At 41.8% G+C, this 20687-nt stretch overlaps 1 protein-coding gene across 2 annotated transcripts; it reads right to left on the bottom strand.

The window, feature by feature from the left end:
- Positions 1–16152: 16152 nt before the first annotated feature.
- Positions 16153–18010, bottom strand: LOC119012163 (protein ripply2-like). Of its 2 annotated transcripts, none has more exons than XM_037085708.1 (3): positions 16823–18010; positions 16615–16685; positions 16153–16511 (listed from the first exon to the last, which is right to left on the bottom strand). In XM_037085708.1, the coding sequence occupies exons 1-3, from the start codon at positions 16922–16924 to the stop codon at positions 16343–16345; spliced, it is 342 nt and encodes a 113-aa protein (XP_036941603.1). In that variant the 5' UTR covers positions 16925–18010; the 3' UTR covers positions 16153–16342. The 2 variants fall into 2 exon arrangements, with proteins under 2 accessions (XP_036941603.1, XP_036941602.1); XM_037085707.1 differs by having other exon boundaries at positions 16811–18003.
- Between the last annotated feature and the right edge of the window lie 2677 nt (positions 18011–20687).

The following is a 20687-nucleotide window of genomic DNA, read 5'->3' as shown; positions in this document are numbered from 1 at the left end:
GGGATTAAGTGTTGCTTTCTGAGTTGGGAAAATAATTCTATCCCCCTGATGAAAGTCTCACACGTGAAAGGCTTATGGATTGTTTTCACATGTGAACTAGAAATTTAGCATGTGAAAAGATGATGTGAGCATGTGAGCTGGACTTTTTAACAAATTGTTGGTTTGAATGAGGATTTCCTCTTGGGAAATGTACATTTTCTACATCAGTGTGTGATTGGCTTTTTTTTCCCCCACAAATTAATACAAATTTCCACATGTCCAAAATGACACGAAATATTGTAAAATTGAAACTTCTTCACATGTGAGTTCCACATTTATTATCACATGTCAAGTGATTTTTTTCACATAGGAATAAAAATTTACATTCATGGAATTTACATTTTCAAATGTGATTTGCTTAAGAATTTTCACATGTACAAATAAAACATGGCACATGAAAACACATACAATTTGCCATCTCCCACGTAAATTTCACTTATCAACACATTTTTTTCCCCCAAATGTGAAAACTAAACATGGCAGACTGAATAATGTGAAATTTCCTTCTTCATGTGTGAATTCCACATTTATCAGCTGTTGGCTATTTTCACATGATTGGCTGATTCACATAAAACTTCCACATTTACACTTTCATGTGTGAATGACATAATATGTTTTTTGTTCACATGTGGATTAGAATTTCCACATGTGAAAACAAAACACGGCTCATCAAAACAAGTGAAATTATGCGTCTTCACATGTGAATCCTACATTTTCACACATTTCGATATGTCATTTTTTTCACGTATGGATTTATGGAAAACCATAAACATGGCACAGAAAAATCAGATACTTCTCATGTGAATTCCACATTTTCTCACATCCTCACAGGTAATTGGCCTCTATCACATGTGAACAAAAATTCTCACGTGAAAATAAAACGTCGTCACACGTGAACTGGCCATCACATAAGTGAGTGGCTTTTTTCACATATGTATGAAAGCTTCCACATGAGAAATGTACATTATCACATGTGAATTAGGTCTACATTCATTACATTACATATGTGGAAAAAATTCTTGCCCTAAAATACACAGTTAAGCAAAAGCGACAATATGTCTTTTTTTCCCCCAATTTAAATAATTTTGCGATACATAGTTCGCACAGGACTGAAATATTAACAATTAGAAGTGTGTTTGTTGAGTTGATCCATGGCACCAAATAAAAAGCTCACTAGTGAGCGTTAATGTTGTTGTTACTGACGATGATGACCGTGAGCATCAGAATCTTGTGAATTGCCGGTGCTACGAAACATCTGGCGGCAATTCCCATCCACAGACATTAAGAGGAAATAGTTTCTACATATTATCCACTAAAAAACAACATTTGTCACACGTTGGTCATTCTGACAGTGTGACAAACACATTAAAACGCCATTAAGACGCGGGACTGCGGCGCTCGTGAGCAGCGTATTTCTCCACAGCCGTTAGTCTGACGGCTTCACATATGCTGCTGCAGTGAACCCAGCATCAGAATGGAGCCCTGTCACTATGTTACAGCAGGAAACTGATGATGGCCTCTTCTGAGAGAGCTATCACGCACCATCTGGTAGTGCTATCCTTCAGCTGTCTGAAGAATCAGGAAAATCAACCCATCATCTACCCCCACACTACCCCCCTGCACACATCCACACGTATAAACACCCAGCGATATGAAATGCACCTGCACACGCGCGCACACACACGTGCATCATTTCATCCTTTCATTTAAGACACGTGCTCTTCTCCCGGCCGCCAGCAGGAGTGTGATGTCATTACAGTTCTCTAAGGCCTCTTATTAGCCAGTGCCCTGTAATCACTCGCGATGTATTAGCACAATGCATTGATTACCCCATAATCCAATCACTCGCCTGTTATTGATCTTTTATAGAGCGCCCCCCCCAGACAATAAAGCTGTAGCCACAGACTGTGGGTCAATAGGCACACAGGGAGAGGAGTCTCCTTGCAGCTAATTGGCTTATGAAATAATACAAACATTTTGCTTTCTCCACACCGGCAGAAATCAATGCGGAGCTTAGCCGCCGCATTCAAATCAATTGTCTTGAACCACATGTCGCACTTTTTCCTGCGTCAGGATTGGATGTCTCCCTCACACCTCTCAAGCTCTGACTAATTCTGTGCAGTTGAATCTATTTTCTTTAGCTCTCGCCCTCATCTGCTTCGTCTCATTCCTTCTCTTTGCCACTTCATCTTTCTCCTACTCTGTCTTCTCCCCTCTTTACCCCCCCCTCTGTCTTTCTCTCTGTCCAGCCCTCGACTGATGTTGCATTGCCAGATAAGTTTCTGCTTACAGGGAGACCACATCTGACACCCAGCTGTGTGGGTCATGGGCTGCAAGAGCAGCTGCTGGTCATAAATCACCCGAGCTGGAGGAGCTCTGGCACTCCTTCTGTCAGCCGTGAAACAAAGACATAGAGGTAGCGGGGGGTCAGAGGTAGCCAACCTGGGTAACAACAGGAGACCCAGCGTCACCTCTGTAACGCCGCTCTGAACAGTGCTCCATTATAAACCTGTACAACACGACAGGGTGAAGTCACTGCAACCGGGGTGCCGGAGGATGCAAATGCAAAGAAGTCGACAAGTATGGTGTAATATGGTATGCAAGCAATTATGGTTGAACAGGCGATGCAGCTTGTGAGCTGTGAGGTCAGAGGACAGACGGCCCCTTGCCGAGTTACTGTAGCTGAAGAAATGCAAATAAATTCTGTCAGCCGAGAGGGCAGGCCTTTTGTTGCGTGTCGCAGACGCACTTTGGCAAGCCTTAGAAAACTCAAATGAGCTCTCTGGTTCAGGTTGAAGTAGAAGTTGGTAAGTGCAAAGCAAACGTTACTTTGAATGACCCTTTAATATCTACAGAGTCTATCCCTGATTCTACAGCAGCCCCGAAGGGACAAACCAAACACTGACCAAACATTTTCGCATTTTAGCGGCGACTGTAGCTTCTCTTGCACTCTGGACGGGGAGGGGTCGCAGTCCTCCATCAAACTAATTGTTTTATAAATAATGAAATATAATTACAGACATGGTGGTCAATGTACAGTATACTATGGATATTGTTATGAGCATGGAAATTATTTAGGATTTTGGTCATCGTGAATTTGGTATACAGTTTAAATGTTAGCCTTTTACAATGTTTGAGGTCATACTCCTGTAATAATTGTTCTTCTTGTTAATTTCTTTTCCTGCTCAGTCACAATGTGTTCATTATGAGTCTTTTTTTTTTCAATCTCAGGTGTACAAATAGTGTCCTGAAACACTATTAGTCCTTCTCTAAATGAGTAAGAGGTGTTCAGGCAAAACATTTTTAAATAATCTTAATATTTCTAAACTGAATTCCCAACTAAAACAGAGTAGTGATTTCATGGAGTTTAGTGCATCAAAAGTTTATTTTTATCTCTTCTTTTTTACCAGTTGAAGGAGTCTTCTCATCTCTTTTCAAGTGAAAATCCACTTTAAAGACATGGTTTTAAAAATACCTTGCAGTGGCCCCTAAAACGTTGCTAATGCCAGAATAGATTTCCTTTAATTCAGCACTTTGCCTCAAGCGTGTGTGCAGAAAATCTGTTGTCTGATGCCATCGCTGCACTCTCTACTACAGAAAGTGCTGTAATCTTAGACCTCAGACCTCACAGTGTTTACACTTCGGCCCACGTACTGTACGGCTGCATACTTCTACAGAGATTTGTATAATAAATTGGGTGTTATTTTACAAGACACCAAATCTCCTGCGAGATAAGGGGAAAAGAATTAGAATAAGAAGCATGACGGCTCAGAGACAGAGGGGGTTGGGGGGTGGGGGGTTCGACGGCAGGGGAGGGGGGGTTGAGCGACGGATGGAGTGAAAGTCTTTGAATATTCTTTCTTGGATCCGCCTTATAATCCTGCACACAAGCAGTCAACAAAACCACGTAAGCAAAGCGTCTAACAAAGCAGAAAGTGTCTATCTCCAGTCTGCTTTCTAGTGGCTTTCACCCTTGCATGCTTATTTTATCATTACGCTCATCTCTTCAGAGCCAAGTAGCAGTGTGTCCGAAGTCGGTGGAGAAGAGAGGGCGCGGAAGAAGAGAGCAGATTATAAAAAAGGTATAAGAGGGGAAAAGAGTGACAAAAGAGAGAAAGGGAGGAGAGGACTTCTTTGCCCTTTGGTGTGAGGCGAGGGCCGATCGATAGCGGTGTAATGAGCCTGGTATTAGCCGGGGTGCAGAGGGACCGGCGCAGGGCAGAGGGAGGGCAGAGGGGGAAGGGGAGAGCCAGGATCTGATTCCCAACAGCAAACAACTCCATTGCTGCAGACATCGGAACCAACACCTGAGTACACCTATTAAAGCCAGATGACCCTCTGCCCGGCTAATGATGAATCCACCCCAATACAAACTTCTCGCGCACGCACGTGCGCTCTCATGCACTTTTTATTCAATCCACCGGCTGGTCCGGTACCTGTCACCATCACAGAGTTGTTCTATCTCTGCCAAGCTACTAAAGAGGGCTAACAGAGAACAACCAAGCCTAATCCCGACTAAGAAAAGGACCACACTCAACACCACCTCTCCTTTTCGGCACAGATTACCCAACAAAGGCTTCTGCCACTCTCTTAAATCCACTACACACGGGCAATTTGATTGCAAAGATCGAGACAAGGGGATTGTCTTTGGTTGGTTGAAAGGGAGAGGGAGAAGGGGGGGACGAGCCGGGGGAAGTGGGGTATAACCATCAGGTACACTCAAAGCCAATCTGTTGCCTTCGTCAATAGGCTCATTCTGCTGGAGTGCCATGTGCAAAGCTCCCCAGTCTCGGCCGCCGGACCAGCCATCCAGGCAGGCGCAAGCCGAGAGAGGGCCACGCCTGGGTCTTCTCAATGGAGGGATCAAAGCAGGGATAGAGGGATGGGCCCCCTCTCTTTGTGCTCTCGTGTCTCCCAAAACAAACGCATCCTCCTGTCCGATGGAAGCCACATGGAGGTGGTGCTGCTGCAGGAACAGATGGTGCAGGGGACTGCCACTGGGAGACACCTGCACTCTGCTAAAAGGAAGCGCTGTGCGCAACACATCCGAGTGTCTGGTGTGTGGATGGTGAAGGTTTGGAGACATAATACACCACGTAACAACGTGAAATTATATGATAGATAATGTGCTGTGAAGAGATTTGCTGAAAACGTTGCTTCCTGCTTAATTGAGTGGTTTCATATCTGGTTTTAAGCGCAACCATTCGTCTCACTTGAATGTCAAAGTAAAAACCACTTGAGAGCGTTTAATGGATCGGATCGGTTGATACTCTATATTTTTTATAATGTCAACAAATGCCACGAAAAGACCCAAACCAACAATAAATGAATCCCCAAGTATATAAGCTATTCCCTTTACAGACCCCTGGGCTCTGCTCCCGCCATAAATTGTCACTATAGCCCCAAATGTGTATTAATCCACTGCTGAAACTTTTTAAATGTTTACTTAAAAATTACAGTGCCCTGTTTTTTTTTTTGTTTTTTTTTTCATGAAACTACCTCAAAATGGAATTATAGATTTGTGGCACATTTTTAAAGTTTAAAGTCAGTACCATCGAACAAACAATTATGGTTCTGGGAGACAAACCAACATATTGTTGGTTTTTGCCCTTTCACCCCTTGGATTGATTGTCAAGTGCTAGAGAATTGTCATTTATGCAGTTTCTGGCACTATAGCAGTCCTTCAGTTAAAACAATTAAAACTAAAATGGTGCAGTTTGATGACCTTGTAAGTAGCTAGGAATCGTGGGACTTGTTGTCCTCCGACATGTCTCAAGAAGACGTTTATTGACAAGGCTGTTTTCACTTTATGGTTTATCACGACCACCACCTTTCTTCCTCACCCTCCAACGTATCATCTGACGTTTCCCTGGACCTGAACCAAAACCTTAAATAAAATCACAGATCGCTCTGGGGTATAACCGTTCTGACACTTCTGGGATATCTGGGATGATTAAGCGAACAACTCAACAAAATTCATTTCAAGTCTTGTTGACATTTTACTGCATAAATGTTAGATATTCTTTAAATTAACTTTCCCCCCCAAAACACCTGTCATGGTATCTTTCATGCAGAAAGTTTTGGTTTCATATGATGAGATTCTGAGAAGATTTCTGAACAGTTTACTTTAAAACTACTTTCTACCAAAGAAATAATCGTTATGATGGTTTAGTTCACAGTAATTGTGAAAATGTGTCAGCAGAAATTACTCTTCAAAGCTACGCACTCCCTAAACAAGATTCTGTTCACGTCTGTTGTCTTGGGTTGGAGGCACAAATAAATATCTCAAATCCATCTGAACAAAAAAAAGGGTTGTAATTTGGGTGAACTAACCCTTTAACATATTTCTCCGGCACTCTATGTCTTGTTTTTTTTTTTCTGTGCTAATCCTCTGAAGCACCCGTGACAGAAAGCTCTAATGCCCCCCCCATGTTTTTAGCTACTCCACTAATTTGAAAAGAGAAAATGTTAAAAAGTGACTCCCTGCTAATTAGATATTTTTTGTTTAGAGGAAAACAATCAAAATTGTTCATTTTGTATTATTAACGTTATTTCCTCATGCCGTGAAGAGTCACAGTCTCATTCCCCGCCAGTGAGTGGAGAGATTTCCACGAGCCCATCAGACGCAGGGCTTCCAGTAGATATAACCCGTGCTATGGTAATCACATGCTAATCACAGTTAACACCAGCGCAGGGTCCTATACTCTAGATTAATGCATCCGTCGCATATTCACGTTTCCATTAGCATAAATCAGGTTCACCCTGCCTTTGTAATTAGTGTTTTCATGTGAATGATAATAAGATATGGTGATTAGGTCAGGGTACTAGAATGGAAATGACTTGTCAGCTAAGTCGGCCTCAAACAGTTCTGCACATGTTGGACTATCAATATGTGCTTCCTCAAGAAACAATTAATGATGTTGAAAGATAATTGAAGTTTGATAGTAGGATGTGGAAAGCAAAAGTAGACTATTAATCACATTTCTGCAAGACACTTGATGTTTGAGATGGACTGTTATTGCAGAGTTACGCTTCGGTAAAAGACGAACATATCAGGTATGGTAAGGTAATAGTTGCTTACTAGTTTCTATCTTGATTTGGTTGCGTATCCTTAAACTCAATATGTATTTTATGTCATTCATACCATACCATATCTCTTTCACTCAAAATAACCTGTTTCATTTAAAAGCATAATGATACTGTGTCGTACCAAGTACTCTTTCATCTTAACTTAGTGTCCTTGTTCCTTTGTCTTCATTTATTGAGTGAACTAAAATCGTATTAAGACTTATTTACTAATATTCAGCAAGTCTGAGCTCAAGTAATTCAGTCTTAAACAGGTTTTCCACTAATTTCAAACCTTTGGACATTTATCTCAATATTCTTATTCATAATGACTTATTTCAGGATTTCTTGTTACATCAAATTACTTACTTACTTCATGTACAGAAATGTATTAAGTCACTTCTCCTGTAATTCTAAGTTTAATTCATTTCTTATATTGTATGTTGTATTTCACGATAGTTTTACATAACCTTAAATTTGTTTTACATTACACTCTGTAATTTTACTTAAATTATGAATTACTACACATTTAAATTATTATTATTATTATTATTATTATTATTATTATTATTATTATTATTATTATTATTATTATTATTATTATTATTATTATTATTATTATTATTATTATTATTATTATTTTTATTTTTTTACAAAATATTGAAAACTTCACACAAAAAATTGTGGTTTTGAACTTTGTACATGAAGCTTGATATAAACATTGTTTAATGCACAGTCACAAACTTCAGACTTCATTTCTATAACAACATCATTAAAGTTTTCTGAAGCTTTATTCACGTATGTGTCAGGAGTCTGGCTTATGAGTAAACTGGATCTCACTGCATCCCTTCAAACTAAGTTTTCCAGGCTGCAGGACCACATTTTTTCCCCCCTTTTAAGGAAACAAAACATGGGAATGGGAATGGGAATGGTTTGTGGACCCCCATTCATCTCCTCAATTAAGTGCATGAAAACTGAAAAGGGACCTGCTCTTCCATACCCTGCACCAATCACCTATTTCACTTCCATTCTTCAACATACATTAAAACCTTTTATGCACTCTCTGCAGCCAACTTAATACTTTTTAAAAGAGGCAAAGTAAGAGAGCATGTGTGAGCATATGAGTGTGCCTGGAAACATGTGAGAGCTCCAATACGAGGTCAAAGCGCTGAGCTTGAATATAAGTGACAGAGAGAATGCATGTGTGTCAACGTGCAGGTGCGGTGCACACCTGTGTACTTTGATGAAACCCACTACACAAGCAGGACATGCAAGCAGTGACTGGCTGGAGGTGGGGTTCAGTCGTTGTGGGCTTTGTCTCCCTTGGGAGCCCCCCACCCCCACCCACCCCTTTCCACCCCTGACATCCCTGACACGAAGCATTCCTCTCAGACTGGTGACCCAACATGACGGAGGGCTTCCTCCATGCCTATAACCAACGGACGAGACCTGCTGCAGCCCCAAGAGACTGAAAGGCCAGGAATGTGAAAAAAGGGCGCAGAAAATAATGCGAGAAAAGCTAAAATTGTCAAAAGGTTTACAGCTAATTTAAGCAGGAACACATTAGATTTAACAAAATCCTAAAATGGAAAATCACATCTCCTTCTCTGATCTTGGATCAAGGCTTCTGAATATGAATATGTGTGAATTACTCCTCATTCAACCTGACGCCTCTATTTCCATGGTAATCTATAAATCCTGACCTGTGACTCTGAACGCCCAGCTCCGACCCCCAGCACTGTCTTCTTCATGGGTATCGTAACCTTGCCTTGAACTGTTTGGTTGCCAGCTTTTTGTTGTTGATGTTTTGTTGGCATTTTTCTGGCATTATTTTGATGGTACAGTGGAACACAGACAGGAAGCACAATGAGAGAGGGGGGGATCACTTGCACAAAGGGCCATTGGTAGGACAAAGCCTCTGTACATGAGGACACAGCCTCTGAACTCGAGGACACAGCCTCTGCAGTTAATTTGAAAAAATGATATCAACACCCTTTCGAAAAGCATGCTCAAAAGCTTTTGTTGAATCACTTGGGTACCTTGTACCTTCCAGAGACTTGTCCTTCAAGGTTGGGAAAAGGGTGAAAGTTGAGTGTTTTTCTTCTCAGTAAATTCTGAGAAAATTGCAGAAAGTTGGGGCCAGACAGTTAAAAGGCAGCCACAATATCTAAATATGCCATCATACCAGGCATGTATGTATCTATTATGTATCTAAACATGTAGAGGTCTAGAAGTGACAGGGCAGTAAGCCCTTTCTTACCTCCAGTAAGGACTCTGCATCACACTGCAGCTCATGTCGGGCAGTGGAATAGCTGAATGAGAGATTCTCAAACAGGGGCAGTAATTTGCAGAGTGTGTTTCTAAGTTATTCCAGCTCCCCGCAGCTCAGCAGTGGCTGACCCCTCTCCCCGTCTGTCTGCTAAGAGGCCTACAGGGAGGAATCAGCCCAAATTACCTTTATTGATCCAGAGAGACAGGTGAATACCAAGCAGGTCGCTCTTCACTCCCTTCACTCTTCTTATCTCTCATCTTTTCATCACTCCATCCCCCTCCCTGCCTGCCAGCAAAGGAAACAGGGAGCTTCTATGTGTGTATGTGGCACCATTTTAACCACCACCACACGTTACTGTATCAGCCATAGCAGTGATTTACTGTTCGCACGCAGGTTGCCGTGATTAAACCAGCCTTCTCGTTGCTCATCTTTCACCAGCGACTGAGCGGAAAAAAAAACGAAAAAAAAAAAAAAAAAAAAAACGAATGGCGAGCGGCTGTTTTTCTGCCTTCAATCCACCGTTGTCCTTTCGCCCCGGCATACAAATCACTGTGGCGGTGGAAAAGATACTCCATTAGGTCCAACTCTGAGTTAAATCAATGCGTGACTTATCAAATGAAATAGGGGATTATGAGGTAATCACCTGGCAAACGTTGCTGAAATTGTAATTATCTCCACTGCACACATCTCGGAGAGAGGAGACCAAACTAACTATTTAAGTGGAGGGTGAGATAACAAGGTGGAGAAAAGCACAACAGCTATATCTCTTCGACAGCCGCGTGAGCCAGAATGTTTATGTGCTGAGAGGAATCAGAGCAGCTCTGTGGTTTCTCCCGCTCAACAGAGACGCACACATGAAGGCGTTTCACTGCAGTGACAGATTTATGCTTTCTTGTCCATCATCTCATTACCCCACGGCTGCTGCTCAGCCTTGTTGCTGCGTAATCACTTAATGTTTTTGTGCATTATATTCTCAGGATGGATGAGGGTGCTGCATTATGTGCGGTGCCGTGAGGGAGCCGCTTACATCACACTTACACGACCAAATTATTAAGATACAGTATAAATAATGAATACAGAAAAAGGAGGAAAATGTTGGTTACAATTTAGCTTTTGAAAATCTATTTATTCCAAAGTAAGCTTCTTTCTTTCTTCCTTTCTTTCTTTTTCACTTCATTTTTCACTTTTGATTTACTTTTATTTTATTAATTATTATTCTGTTAAATACATTTTGGATCCTGCGGCAAGCCACATTTATAATTTTAATCAAAGTAAATTTTTGGTTAGAATCTGTTTTAATTTTTCACTTTTTACATTTCAGTCGTTTAAAGCAAAAATACATATACATATATTAATATGGTTAATAGTATTTCCCACTTACATCTAAACACAATTCATTTAAAGATGAATTTTGATGAGAACATTTTGACTGCATTTCCAATGGAAAATACTGCAACCCATTTAATTGCAGACAGCAAGAATTTGCCCATAAATCAAAGATTTACAGGCACTTAATATGAATTATGAAACATAACTACATTTATGAAATCTAATATTTAATATTATGCTATCTGTATTTATTTCGTCTTAAAAAGTGACATTTCAAACCGTCCACGGTCCTCAGACCTTTCGGTAAATGTGACATACAACCTGGATACTGTACAGGCTCAACACAGCCCCCTGGTGGATGCACTCTAAAGCTGCATCATGAGACCCAAAGCCAGTTTGAAATCTCATTTTTAGGAATCTTGCCCCATCTGTTGGTCAAATGGTTATTGTGCTGCACTTTAAACAAGGGAAACACCAGATCACCACTCAACAATTTAATGTAGAAGGAGAAGAAGAAGAGAAAGACTTTATCTGTGTCAGGTGGATCTTACACTGACAGCTGAATGTCCATCACACTATACGTCACTGCTTCTCTGACAAGCACTCATTTAAGTTAAATCTGTTTTTAGTCTTGTATCATTATCCATCAGTGTCTCAGAAATCACTTATATACTTATATATCATTATATACTTGAATATATTATATATAAATCACCTGTATTTTCTCTATTTTTCAGGATCCCTGTTTGTTTCCAAAGAGTTGTGCAATAACCAGCACCAGTAAATAAACATACCAGCATAACAATATACTAAATATTCATATATTCACCATCCCTTCCCTCCAGCCCCATACACCTAAATATACAACACAAGAAGAAAATTAATGCATACAGACGAACAACAATAATAATTAAAAAAACAAAACAAAAACAAACCATAAATAACTGCAACACAGTTGTAAGAAGCGATAATGATGTGAGTCAGTAATCTACGATTTACCTGTCAGTAAATCATTGATCACCTCTGGGAAAATGTTACAAGACAGAAAATAATGAGAACAAGACATCATGAAAAATATATTAATGCTTGTGTTTTTCTAGAGTTGTAATAGTGATGGATTCTGCTATTTGGTCCAGGAACAGCTTCAAAGTTGGGTTCATTTAAATTCTAGCAAATATATAATAAATCATACAGTTGGATAATTATAACCAAGAGTTGAAATCAAATTATGTCTAAAACTGATTTAGTGAATGAATCACTCATGTTCCAAAAGCTTTTCATCAATCATATTTTGGTTTCTTCTTTAATTCAACATCTGGAACAGTTTTTTTCTTGCATGAATGACAGTAAACACTGATTCAAACACTTTAGCTGTACACATGAATAAAATACAGTTGTCTGAAGGCAACAGCAAACATTCTCAACACATCTCCCACCAACACTTCCTCAACTGGAGCTTGTACATAAGCCACAGCACACTGCCCCCCTCTGGCTTACAGCTGAACTACCACTGAAAACAACACAGACGTGTGAGCAGCCATAAATCAGCCACTACCCCTGCATGTAAACCGTCATGACATGGTACGACTCTGACAGCGAGCTCTCCGTTCCCAGTGACAGACAGAGGTGTGACTGTGAGAAGCCGGCGCACTCGCCTCAGCCTCGGCTCGGCTGAGTCACACTTCGTCACCTCTTCTGGTGTCTGCGATCACACCACCGGCTCAGGCAGAGTTCACAGGGGCATGCCAGCAGTCACACTCCCCAAATTAACTTCATTAACACAATTAAATGATTACTTAACAGAGTATTGAGTTATTTGTGTGAGTTTGCTGAGAAGACACTACCTTTAAAAGGCTGAAAATTAAATCTGCAAAGGGTGTTGATCTCAGACTGGATCGGAAGAACTGTTCTATTCGTCTCCTCAGTTCTTTATTTTATAAAAACTGAATTTAACTTGTATTAAAGCTTTGTGTTCGACTATGGGAGGGGCAAAAAGAGAATGCATGCCACAAAGGTCAAACATGGGCCTGAACAGTTTTGACCCCCTCAGGTGTGGAGTCCTCACGCCCAGATTCACACCAGCTCCTGGGAAAAGGGCAGCGTGTGTCCGAGAAGCTGAAACTGCGCAAAGTTCACCAACGTTTACAAAGAGACGTTGGGACAGGACGGCACGTAGACACAGGATTATGTACAAATTAAATATGTACACTTTCCTGTTTTTACACTGTTTTCACTGTGTTCATATCATCCATCATTATTCATGTAACTAAGCATGCTGTGTGTGCTGTACTGTATATAGACACGCATACACTGGATATAACCGCCTACTTCATGTATACTGATTTACAGTTTACAGTATAACTTTGCTATATTTGTATTGCTGTATACCTACAGAAAACATTTTATGTTTGTTTTGTTTTTTGTCTCTTTTTTTTTTTCAATTTGTTCTTGGGGAACGCTGCAAAGCTATTTCGCTGTGAAGCTCCAAAAATGTTCGCCCAACTTTCCATTTGCATGAGACGGAGTAGATAATGACAGAAAAACTCAGATGACTGGAGTCAACACATTCTGGTCCGATTCATTTATCACATATAACGTGTCTTTCATTGTAAACACTTTTTGAACACTCACACACACTATGTGCCTGAAACAGCCTGGTACAGTCGGCCTTCTGACTCTTAACTGTGCAGCTTCTACCACCAGTCCGATAGAAAACACAAGGTGATTACTGCATATACAAAAAAGAAAATATCTGCTTCAGTTGACATTACGTGTGCACAGTAAAGGTTGGAAGTTCACCAGAGAGGGCATCAGTCCCTGGTTTTAGATTTAACTCTGGAGGTGAGCAAATTTCACACCCAAGTAAGTGACACTCTCTGGTCTGACACCCAACCCTGGGAAAGTCTGGTCCGGGGCCAGAGTTGAAGAGGTTATCAGAGCTTCATCACATCACTGCAACTCCTAATATCAGGCCCTGCATGTCATTATTAACCAACACTGAAATCTCAGCTCAGCATTCTTAGCTGCTTTACACCTCCACAGTCTTGGTAATGACTAAATATATTAGCGCCGGCCTAATAAATCTTTGTATCAGCGTGGGTGTGAGGATTAAAAAGGTAATTGGAAAGGCAGCTTTGTTTTCACTTGTTATCAAAAGTCTGTCCTGTAATTGGAATACAGTGTGTTGAGTGGAGGTCGCTCAGTGCACTCAGGAGGCCACCATGTCTCACGTTAGAGAGGTGTGCAAACTTTGCACCCTGAGAAACACCTAAAGACGATCCCACGGGTTCCCACGGAAAAGGCTTGAAAGGCTGGTGCCGGGTTGGGTTGAAGGGTTCAAGTCGTCAGGTCAGTCGGGCAAAATGTGTTCAAACAATCATTTGCAAGAATCAGAAGCCCGAAGCCAAAACATATGTTTTGCAGAGCGCAGAGGGAAATGTAGCACCTGATTATATAATCCTATTCAAATGATGTGAATCTCATGCAGCTTTTAAGAAACTTTGGAACAAGGGCATCATGCTTTTCTCTAAACAACAAACTGCTTCACCTCTGCGTGCCAATAACTTTATATATACACACAAACTCCATTCAATTCTCACAGAATCACTAACCAGGCAGGCCACTTTTTTTTTTCTTTTTTTCTGTTTTTCTGTTTTAAAACAAAAGGTCCCATCTACTTCAGTTTTTAGGAGAATTCTGCAGCGCTGCTTTGCTGTGAAGCTCCACAAATGTTGTTTTGACTACAAAACTTCACCTGAATCGGGGGCTGAGGAGATAGTGACTTAATTTTCATTTTTGTGTAAATGTATCCATTAAGAACTCAAAGTTGCTCTGAGGAAATTTCATTGTTGTTGATGCCGGACATAAGCAGTATGAGCATCACCGCCCACTTTCATAAACATCATCGACCTGGCTGGTGCGTGCATTTGTTCTGGAAGTGAGTGAGAGAGACGCAATGTACTCAATACTTTTCTTTTTTCTTTTCCTCATCTCTCTTCTATTCTACACAGTACATTACCCATAGGAAAGATGAATGGTATCTTCATTTTTGCCTCTTTAAATCCAAATACTTGAACTTAGAGCAAACTCATGAAACACACACGTGCAGTACTGGATTGTTTTGAACTGGAGGATAAGAATTCAAAAACTGTTTCAGCAAAAATACTTCTCTTCTTTAAATACAGCTGTGTGCAGGATGCATCAGGGTGAGGTCACCTATCTATTTTATGGAGTTTGTAAGATTAAAAACTGCAATGTGACGACGACGGAACAAGGTAAACTCTGTTTCAGTGCCGCACAACCAGACTACAGAGCAGCTTCTCTCCTCAGGCTGTGAGACCGCTCAGTTCATCCTCAGCACTCGGAGTTTATGATCATTCATAATTAGAATCCGACCAGGATAAATCTGAATCCGACCCGGTCACAGATATAAAAAAATTATTACAGAGCTGGCACATAAATAGCCAATCACCTCGCTGATGGATTAGTTTGCTCATGTAGGTCGTAAGTGCTAAACTGAGATTGTTTTACAAGGTCAAAAGCTCCCTGTTGTATGTTCTACGTCACAATTTGTAGCAATTTGTGTGTTTTAATCTCCTTTTTTTACTGGCCAAGTAAAGACTTTAAGATGATTTTTGTCCTGACATGGTGCATTTTCTAATGAAACTGCTTTTCATTTAAATTAATCAGCCTATTATGGACACACACGTTGTGCTGGTGGGTGATTTTAACTCGAGATGACGGAGACAGTGAGATGTGGGAGGAACAAGTGTCAGCACAGGCCAGACATGGTACATTCGCTGCAGGGCTATAATGTGTTAATGCAGCTCTGATTGCTACATTCTGCTGCCTTGTTTTGTCTGATCCTACTTAGATATGTGACCGTTGGAATAAACCATTCATCCATCCATTCGCTCATGCTCTATTTTGTGAATGGCAGGAAGAAAACACCTTTTTTTAAAAAAAAAAAAAAAAAAGCAGATAACGGCAGATAGCATATAGAGAACAATGTCTTCACATATGAAGGTGATCTGGTTTTTAGCTGGTTCACTGAAGGTCTACAAACATTTTCCCCTCAGACTGACTGACTGACTATCTCGGTGCAGATCTTCATGCTCTCCTGACACAGCCGACACCTTCCACTTGTCACACAGTTTCCACACTTCAGGCGGCAGGAAGTGGTGCATTTACCACCGTGACACTCTACTACATCCATGGGAAAGCAGCAGTTCAGCCAGGAGCAGGCGGATGTGTCGAACACACTGACCGCATAGTTACAGACAAAAAAAAAACACCCTACAACTTCTGATATCAAGTCAGCTACACTCTGTTTGCAACCATGAAACTAGAGGAACATTTCACTGTAGTTCAGAAGTGAATGAGTGGAGTAAAAATCACTTTAGAATTTTTCAAAATCAATAATCAAGCCCCAAACAACGACATTCATTTTAAGTATTTTATTGCAATTTTTCAGAAAATTACAAAAAAAGGTAGAAAAGTTAAAAAGGAATAACTTAAACATTTACATTCGTCTTCAGTAAAGAAGTACAAAACAAAAAAAAAAGGTTTATGTACACATATTTACAGTCAATAAGTTAAAAGGAATATATTATCACGTTATTCTACAGGTCAGTGTCGTTAGTTCAGATCCTTCTCCATCGCCTCCTCTTCATCGTCGTCGTCGCTGTCTTCATCACTGCTGATGTCCGTGTACACGCAGATGGTCGCTTGGACCGGATAGTTGCGCAGGAGCACCTCTGCGTCCTGGTACAGGTGATCGAAACATTTCGATTTCGGCCACATCAGCCTTTAGATAGATAGATAGAGGAGAGGAGGGATGAATAAGACAGTTCCAAAAAAGAAACCACGTGCAAACGAATTAAAAGAGAGTTTAAATTATCTTTACTTACTTCACTGGATGAACGAACTGGGGAGTTTTGGAGTGTTTTGCGGCTGAAAGGTCTCCATGAAGAGACTCAGCCTGAAATTTAAAAGGGAAAGAGAGAGAGAGAGAGAGAGAACGCGATCTTGTTAAGTTTTCAATTCGGCAGACAACACGAGTTTGAATTTAAAAACGTTCGAGCCTCTCAGGTCGTCGGAACTCACCGTGTGCGCGGCCGTTATTCCAGTCCACGGTCTCCAGAAGAGGCCAGGCTGCTGGGTAACGTTTCCTCCAATTGGAAGAGAAGGTAATCCATTGTTAGTAGCGAAAGATTCCATGGTTGCTTTGTAGGATAGCGGTCAGTCCTGCGTAAAGTCCTCAGGCGTTGTGTGGCTGGTGAGCAGGAGCCTCCTATTTATCAGGGGGCCCTCGCAGCCGGAGCCAAATTGCGCTTTGACGCGTCCCCAAGTGTCTCCATGCGCCACGGTGGTGAGGTGCGAAGTCACACTTTGGCAAACTCCAACCATATGGCCACTTTCTTTCTTTCGTAATTTCAGAATTTGGAATCAAACCCATCCCTCGCCACATTTGAAACGTGCATCCAAGATAAACTTCAGGCTTTCTGGTCAGTTTTGAAACGTTTTGTTTTATTTCTTAGGGCGCACCTGCCCTCCACTGCAGCCCAGTGCTGAAGGATTTCAGGCAAATTTAGAGGTATAATTTTAGTTTGTATTCTTTTTGGTAATGTGACGTGTTTAACCCTTTGATGCACACGCTACGCAAACTCCAAATGCACAAAAAAAGGGACGCAAAATGATCTGCACGAGCTTTCAGGGTTATTTCATGTTGGGGTGTTTTTTAGTATTTAAACAAGACACTTCTGTGTTGTGCTGTATGTGGGCAGGCAGACAACTCTAAACTAAAGGTGAGCTGCTGCTGTCGCTCTCTGGAACATAAAGTCACATCATTTGGACAAAAGCAGCATTAAAAAAAAAATGAATAAAAACTCAAGAAAACTTAGATAAAGGAGTCCAAGGAGTTCTCATGCCTCATGTCATGTTGCCCTCTGATCTCATATGGACAATAAGGAAGTGATTCATGCATGGAAATTGCTCACTTTTTTCCCCCTTTGCAAAAAAAAAAAAAGTTATTTTATGGATTTATTTTTTCAAATCGCTGCATTACGATTGATGTGGCCAAGATAAAGCAGAGAAGCACTCAGCCATGCATGAAATTGTGTTATGACTTCAGAAAGGTAGTGATGCAAAAACTATTTCTATTATTTTTTAAGTAAGGGGGGGGAAATGAAAAAGAAGCATTTGTGACGATTAAAAACAAGTCAAGGGAGGAAAACCTGTGACTCACTCATCGCAAATCAAGAAGAAAAAAAAACGGGGTCACGAAAGAAGCGATGGATGGGCTCAACTCACTCACTTGCTGATGAACTCTTCACCCTCCTCCTCCTCCTCCTCCTCCTCTCCTATCTCCGTCTGCTTAGCCATTTGCGTGCGCGAGGTGTGAAGAAACACGTGCCCTCCTGTCACAGCCCCGCTGGGCGCAGATGATGGAGGGAGGCGCGTGCTCAGCGAGGAGGGGTCGACACGCGCCAGCCTTTTGTGTGTGAACAGCAGCAGCAGCAGCAGGACTTCTGGCGCTGATGGCTTCTTCTTCTTCTTCTTCTTCTTCTTCTTCTTCTTCGCGGCAGGTGCGGTGCTCGAGTGCGTTACACCCGAGATGCACGTGAAGGCCATTCATTTAATTAGTCCCATTCCTCAGAAAAGTGGAAGCGTTTTCCTCTCCCAAGTGCGCCAGTAGGGGGCAGTGTGGGGTCGGGATGTAAAGATGCTAAAGGAGGGGGGATCAGTGTCACATGTGACACATTTGTTTGAGAAATAAGTGCCAGCAAAACAAGCAGCTGAGAACTCAGAGGACTCCGAGTGTGTGTTTTCATCGGACTCCATTCAGGGCTAATGGGTGCTGCATTTGCAAGCATCACATGTAATCACGGCCTGCAGTGAAGGAGGGTGGGGGAGGAGGTGTGTGTGTGTGTGGGGGGGGGGGTTGGGGTTCTGTGTTCGCCATGCATGACCAGCATTAAATTCCTTCTGACCAGCTGCTCCATCCACATCACAACACCGCTCTCTGGAGTACAGCGGTCAGAGCTCCACACTAATAAGGTCCACACAGATCTCTGCCTCGGTCTCCCTTTTTTCTGCTTCTGGAGCTAATTGGGCGCTGGGTCTGGGTCTGGCTCTGCTCGCTGCCCTGCTTTTGTGTTTCATCAGCCTTTCACTGTTTTTGCCATGCTGGGTTCTATAATGGCAGCAAAAAGAAAAAATCCACGGAGGCGTCACAGGCTCGAGCAGGCTCAAACAGATGACCTGCGCCGCCACAAAAAAAAGGGCCAAATTAATGCAACATTGTAAAAGAAATATACATATATATCTGGTTGTAAAAGTAGGTCAGCTAGTAGGTTTCACACTATTTTCTTCTCCACCAGAAAGACCCACCTTGTATGTTTTGAATATTTCTACACAGCATGTTGTGTCGCACTGTGTGAAATATGTCAGAAGGGAAGTGCAGAAAGAAGCAGGGAGAGGTAAAGCCAGCTCTCTGTCTGCTCTGAATTTTCCTGCCGGCTCCCAGGAAATTAAAAAAAACGCCCACTACCTCACACGCTCGTGCAAGGATGGCCAAAATATTAAGGGCACAATTAAGGGAGAGCCAAAAGAGCTATTATCCCTTATTGGCTCAATCCACTGAATTAAAATGAATCACAAAGGATACGGTGGAGATGAACAGAGCCCGCTGACAGGTTTTGTTAAAGATTTCGATGGCGCACAAAAAAAAGATGTAATATTTCAGACATCCGTGTTTTATTTCTGCCTGAAAAGTTCACGACGAGGACCCCCTTGTTATATTTTTCTCTTATATCACCTCAATCAATATCACCGCCCCCCCCCCCCCCCTCCCCCTCTCTCTGGCTTATTATTCATAGGATATGTTCCCTCTCATCGCCCCAATTCATTTTCTCTTCCTTCCCTCAAAGACTCTTGACACTCAAAAACAGCAAAAATTCCCTCTCCATGGCAACAGTCAACCACAAAAACTCACTTTTCTTTGTGGTCCGCTCTGTAACCCTCATCCTTTTATATTTTCTTTGGACCCCATCACTTTTGATTGCCGATTTCAAATGTGCTCCCAAATTTTGTATGAGTTCATTATCAGGTGATTAGTTCAAGATCGAGCTGGATGTGAGTCGTGTAATTCTGACATCCTCATGCTCCTCGTGGTACATTATTTCAGCTATTATTCTTGTGCCGGGCTCCCTTTTTGAATCAGTCTTCGGTCGAGGAGCCTTCTTATTAGTTTCGCACTCTGTGACACTCAGTGGGGGGAAAAAAAGAAAAATGTTACTACATCAGGCATCTGTCGCGCCTTAACTGTCCGCTTGATATATTCCCGGGACTCAGTGGGCAGGTGGTTGATCCACGCTGAGCTACTAAACACACAGCGTTCCCTAATGAGAAGAGTGCTGTTTTCTTGGGAAAGATGGATCTCAAAGAGGACCCTCCTCTGATCCACACTGTAATGAAGCACATGTTGAATGTGATACATCGGCTCAGTCTGAGCCAAACTGTTTTCAGACACACTGTATGGAATACACTCCATGAATGAGAGGCTCAGGGATGGCGATGCTTTTCAGACGTGATGAAAACCTCCGTCCTGAGCCCCCACATCACAAGTGGACGGCTCCAAGTACGTTAGGAGGTGGGTTTTTTTAGCAGCGTGTCCACACACGTGTCCTGGGCCACACCAAATAAACGCCTACCTACTCAACCGACGTCCTCTTTGCAACAAGACCAGGCAGAATGTATTACACATCGAAATGCTATTCATGACAGATTCAAAATCACTCTTGCCTTCTTGTGAACGTGCCATTAAATGAAAGTTCTTTCTTTGATTGCAGAGGATGGCGGTTTGTTGCAGCGCTGCTCTACCGCCGCCAGCGCCTAAAGCGCGTCTTCTGGCAACATTCAGCGGCTGCCTGAACACCGCGTCTCGACTGATCTCACCATTTACACTACATTTATGAAAGAA

The sequence above is a fragment of the Acanthopagrus latus genome, chromosome 22 (assembly GCF_904848185.1).
Source record: "Acanthopagrus latus isolate v.2019 chromosome 22, fAcaLat1.1, whole genome shotgun sequence".
NCBI classification, from domain to species: Eukaryota; Metazoa; Chordata; class Actinopteri; order Spariformes; family Sparidae; genus Acanthopagrus; species Acanthopagrus latus.
Note: the sequence above shows the minus strand (reverse complement) of the source record. Positions and strands in the feature narration are given on the sequence as shown.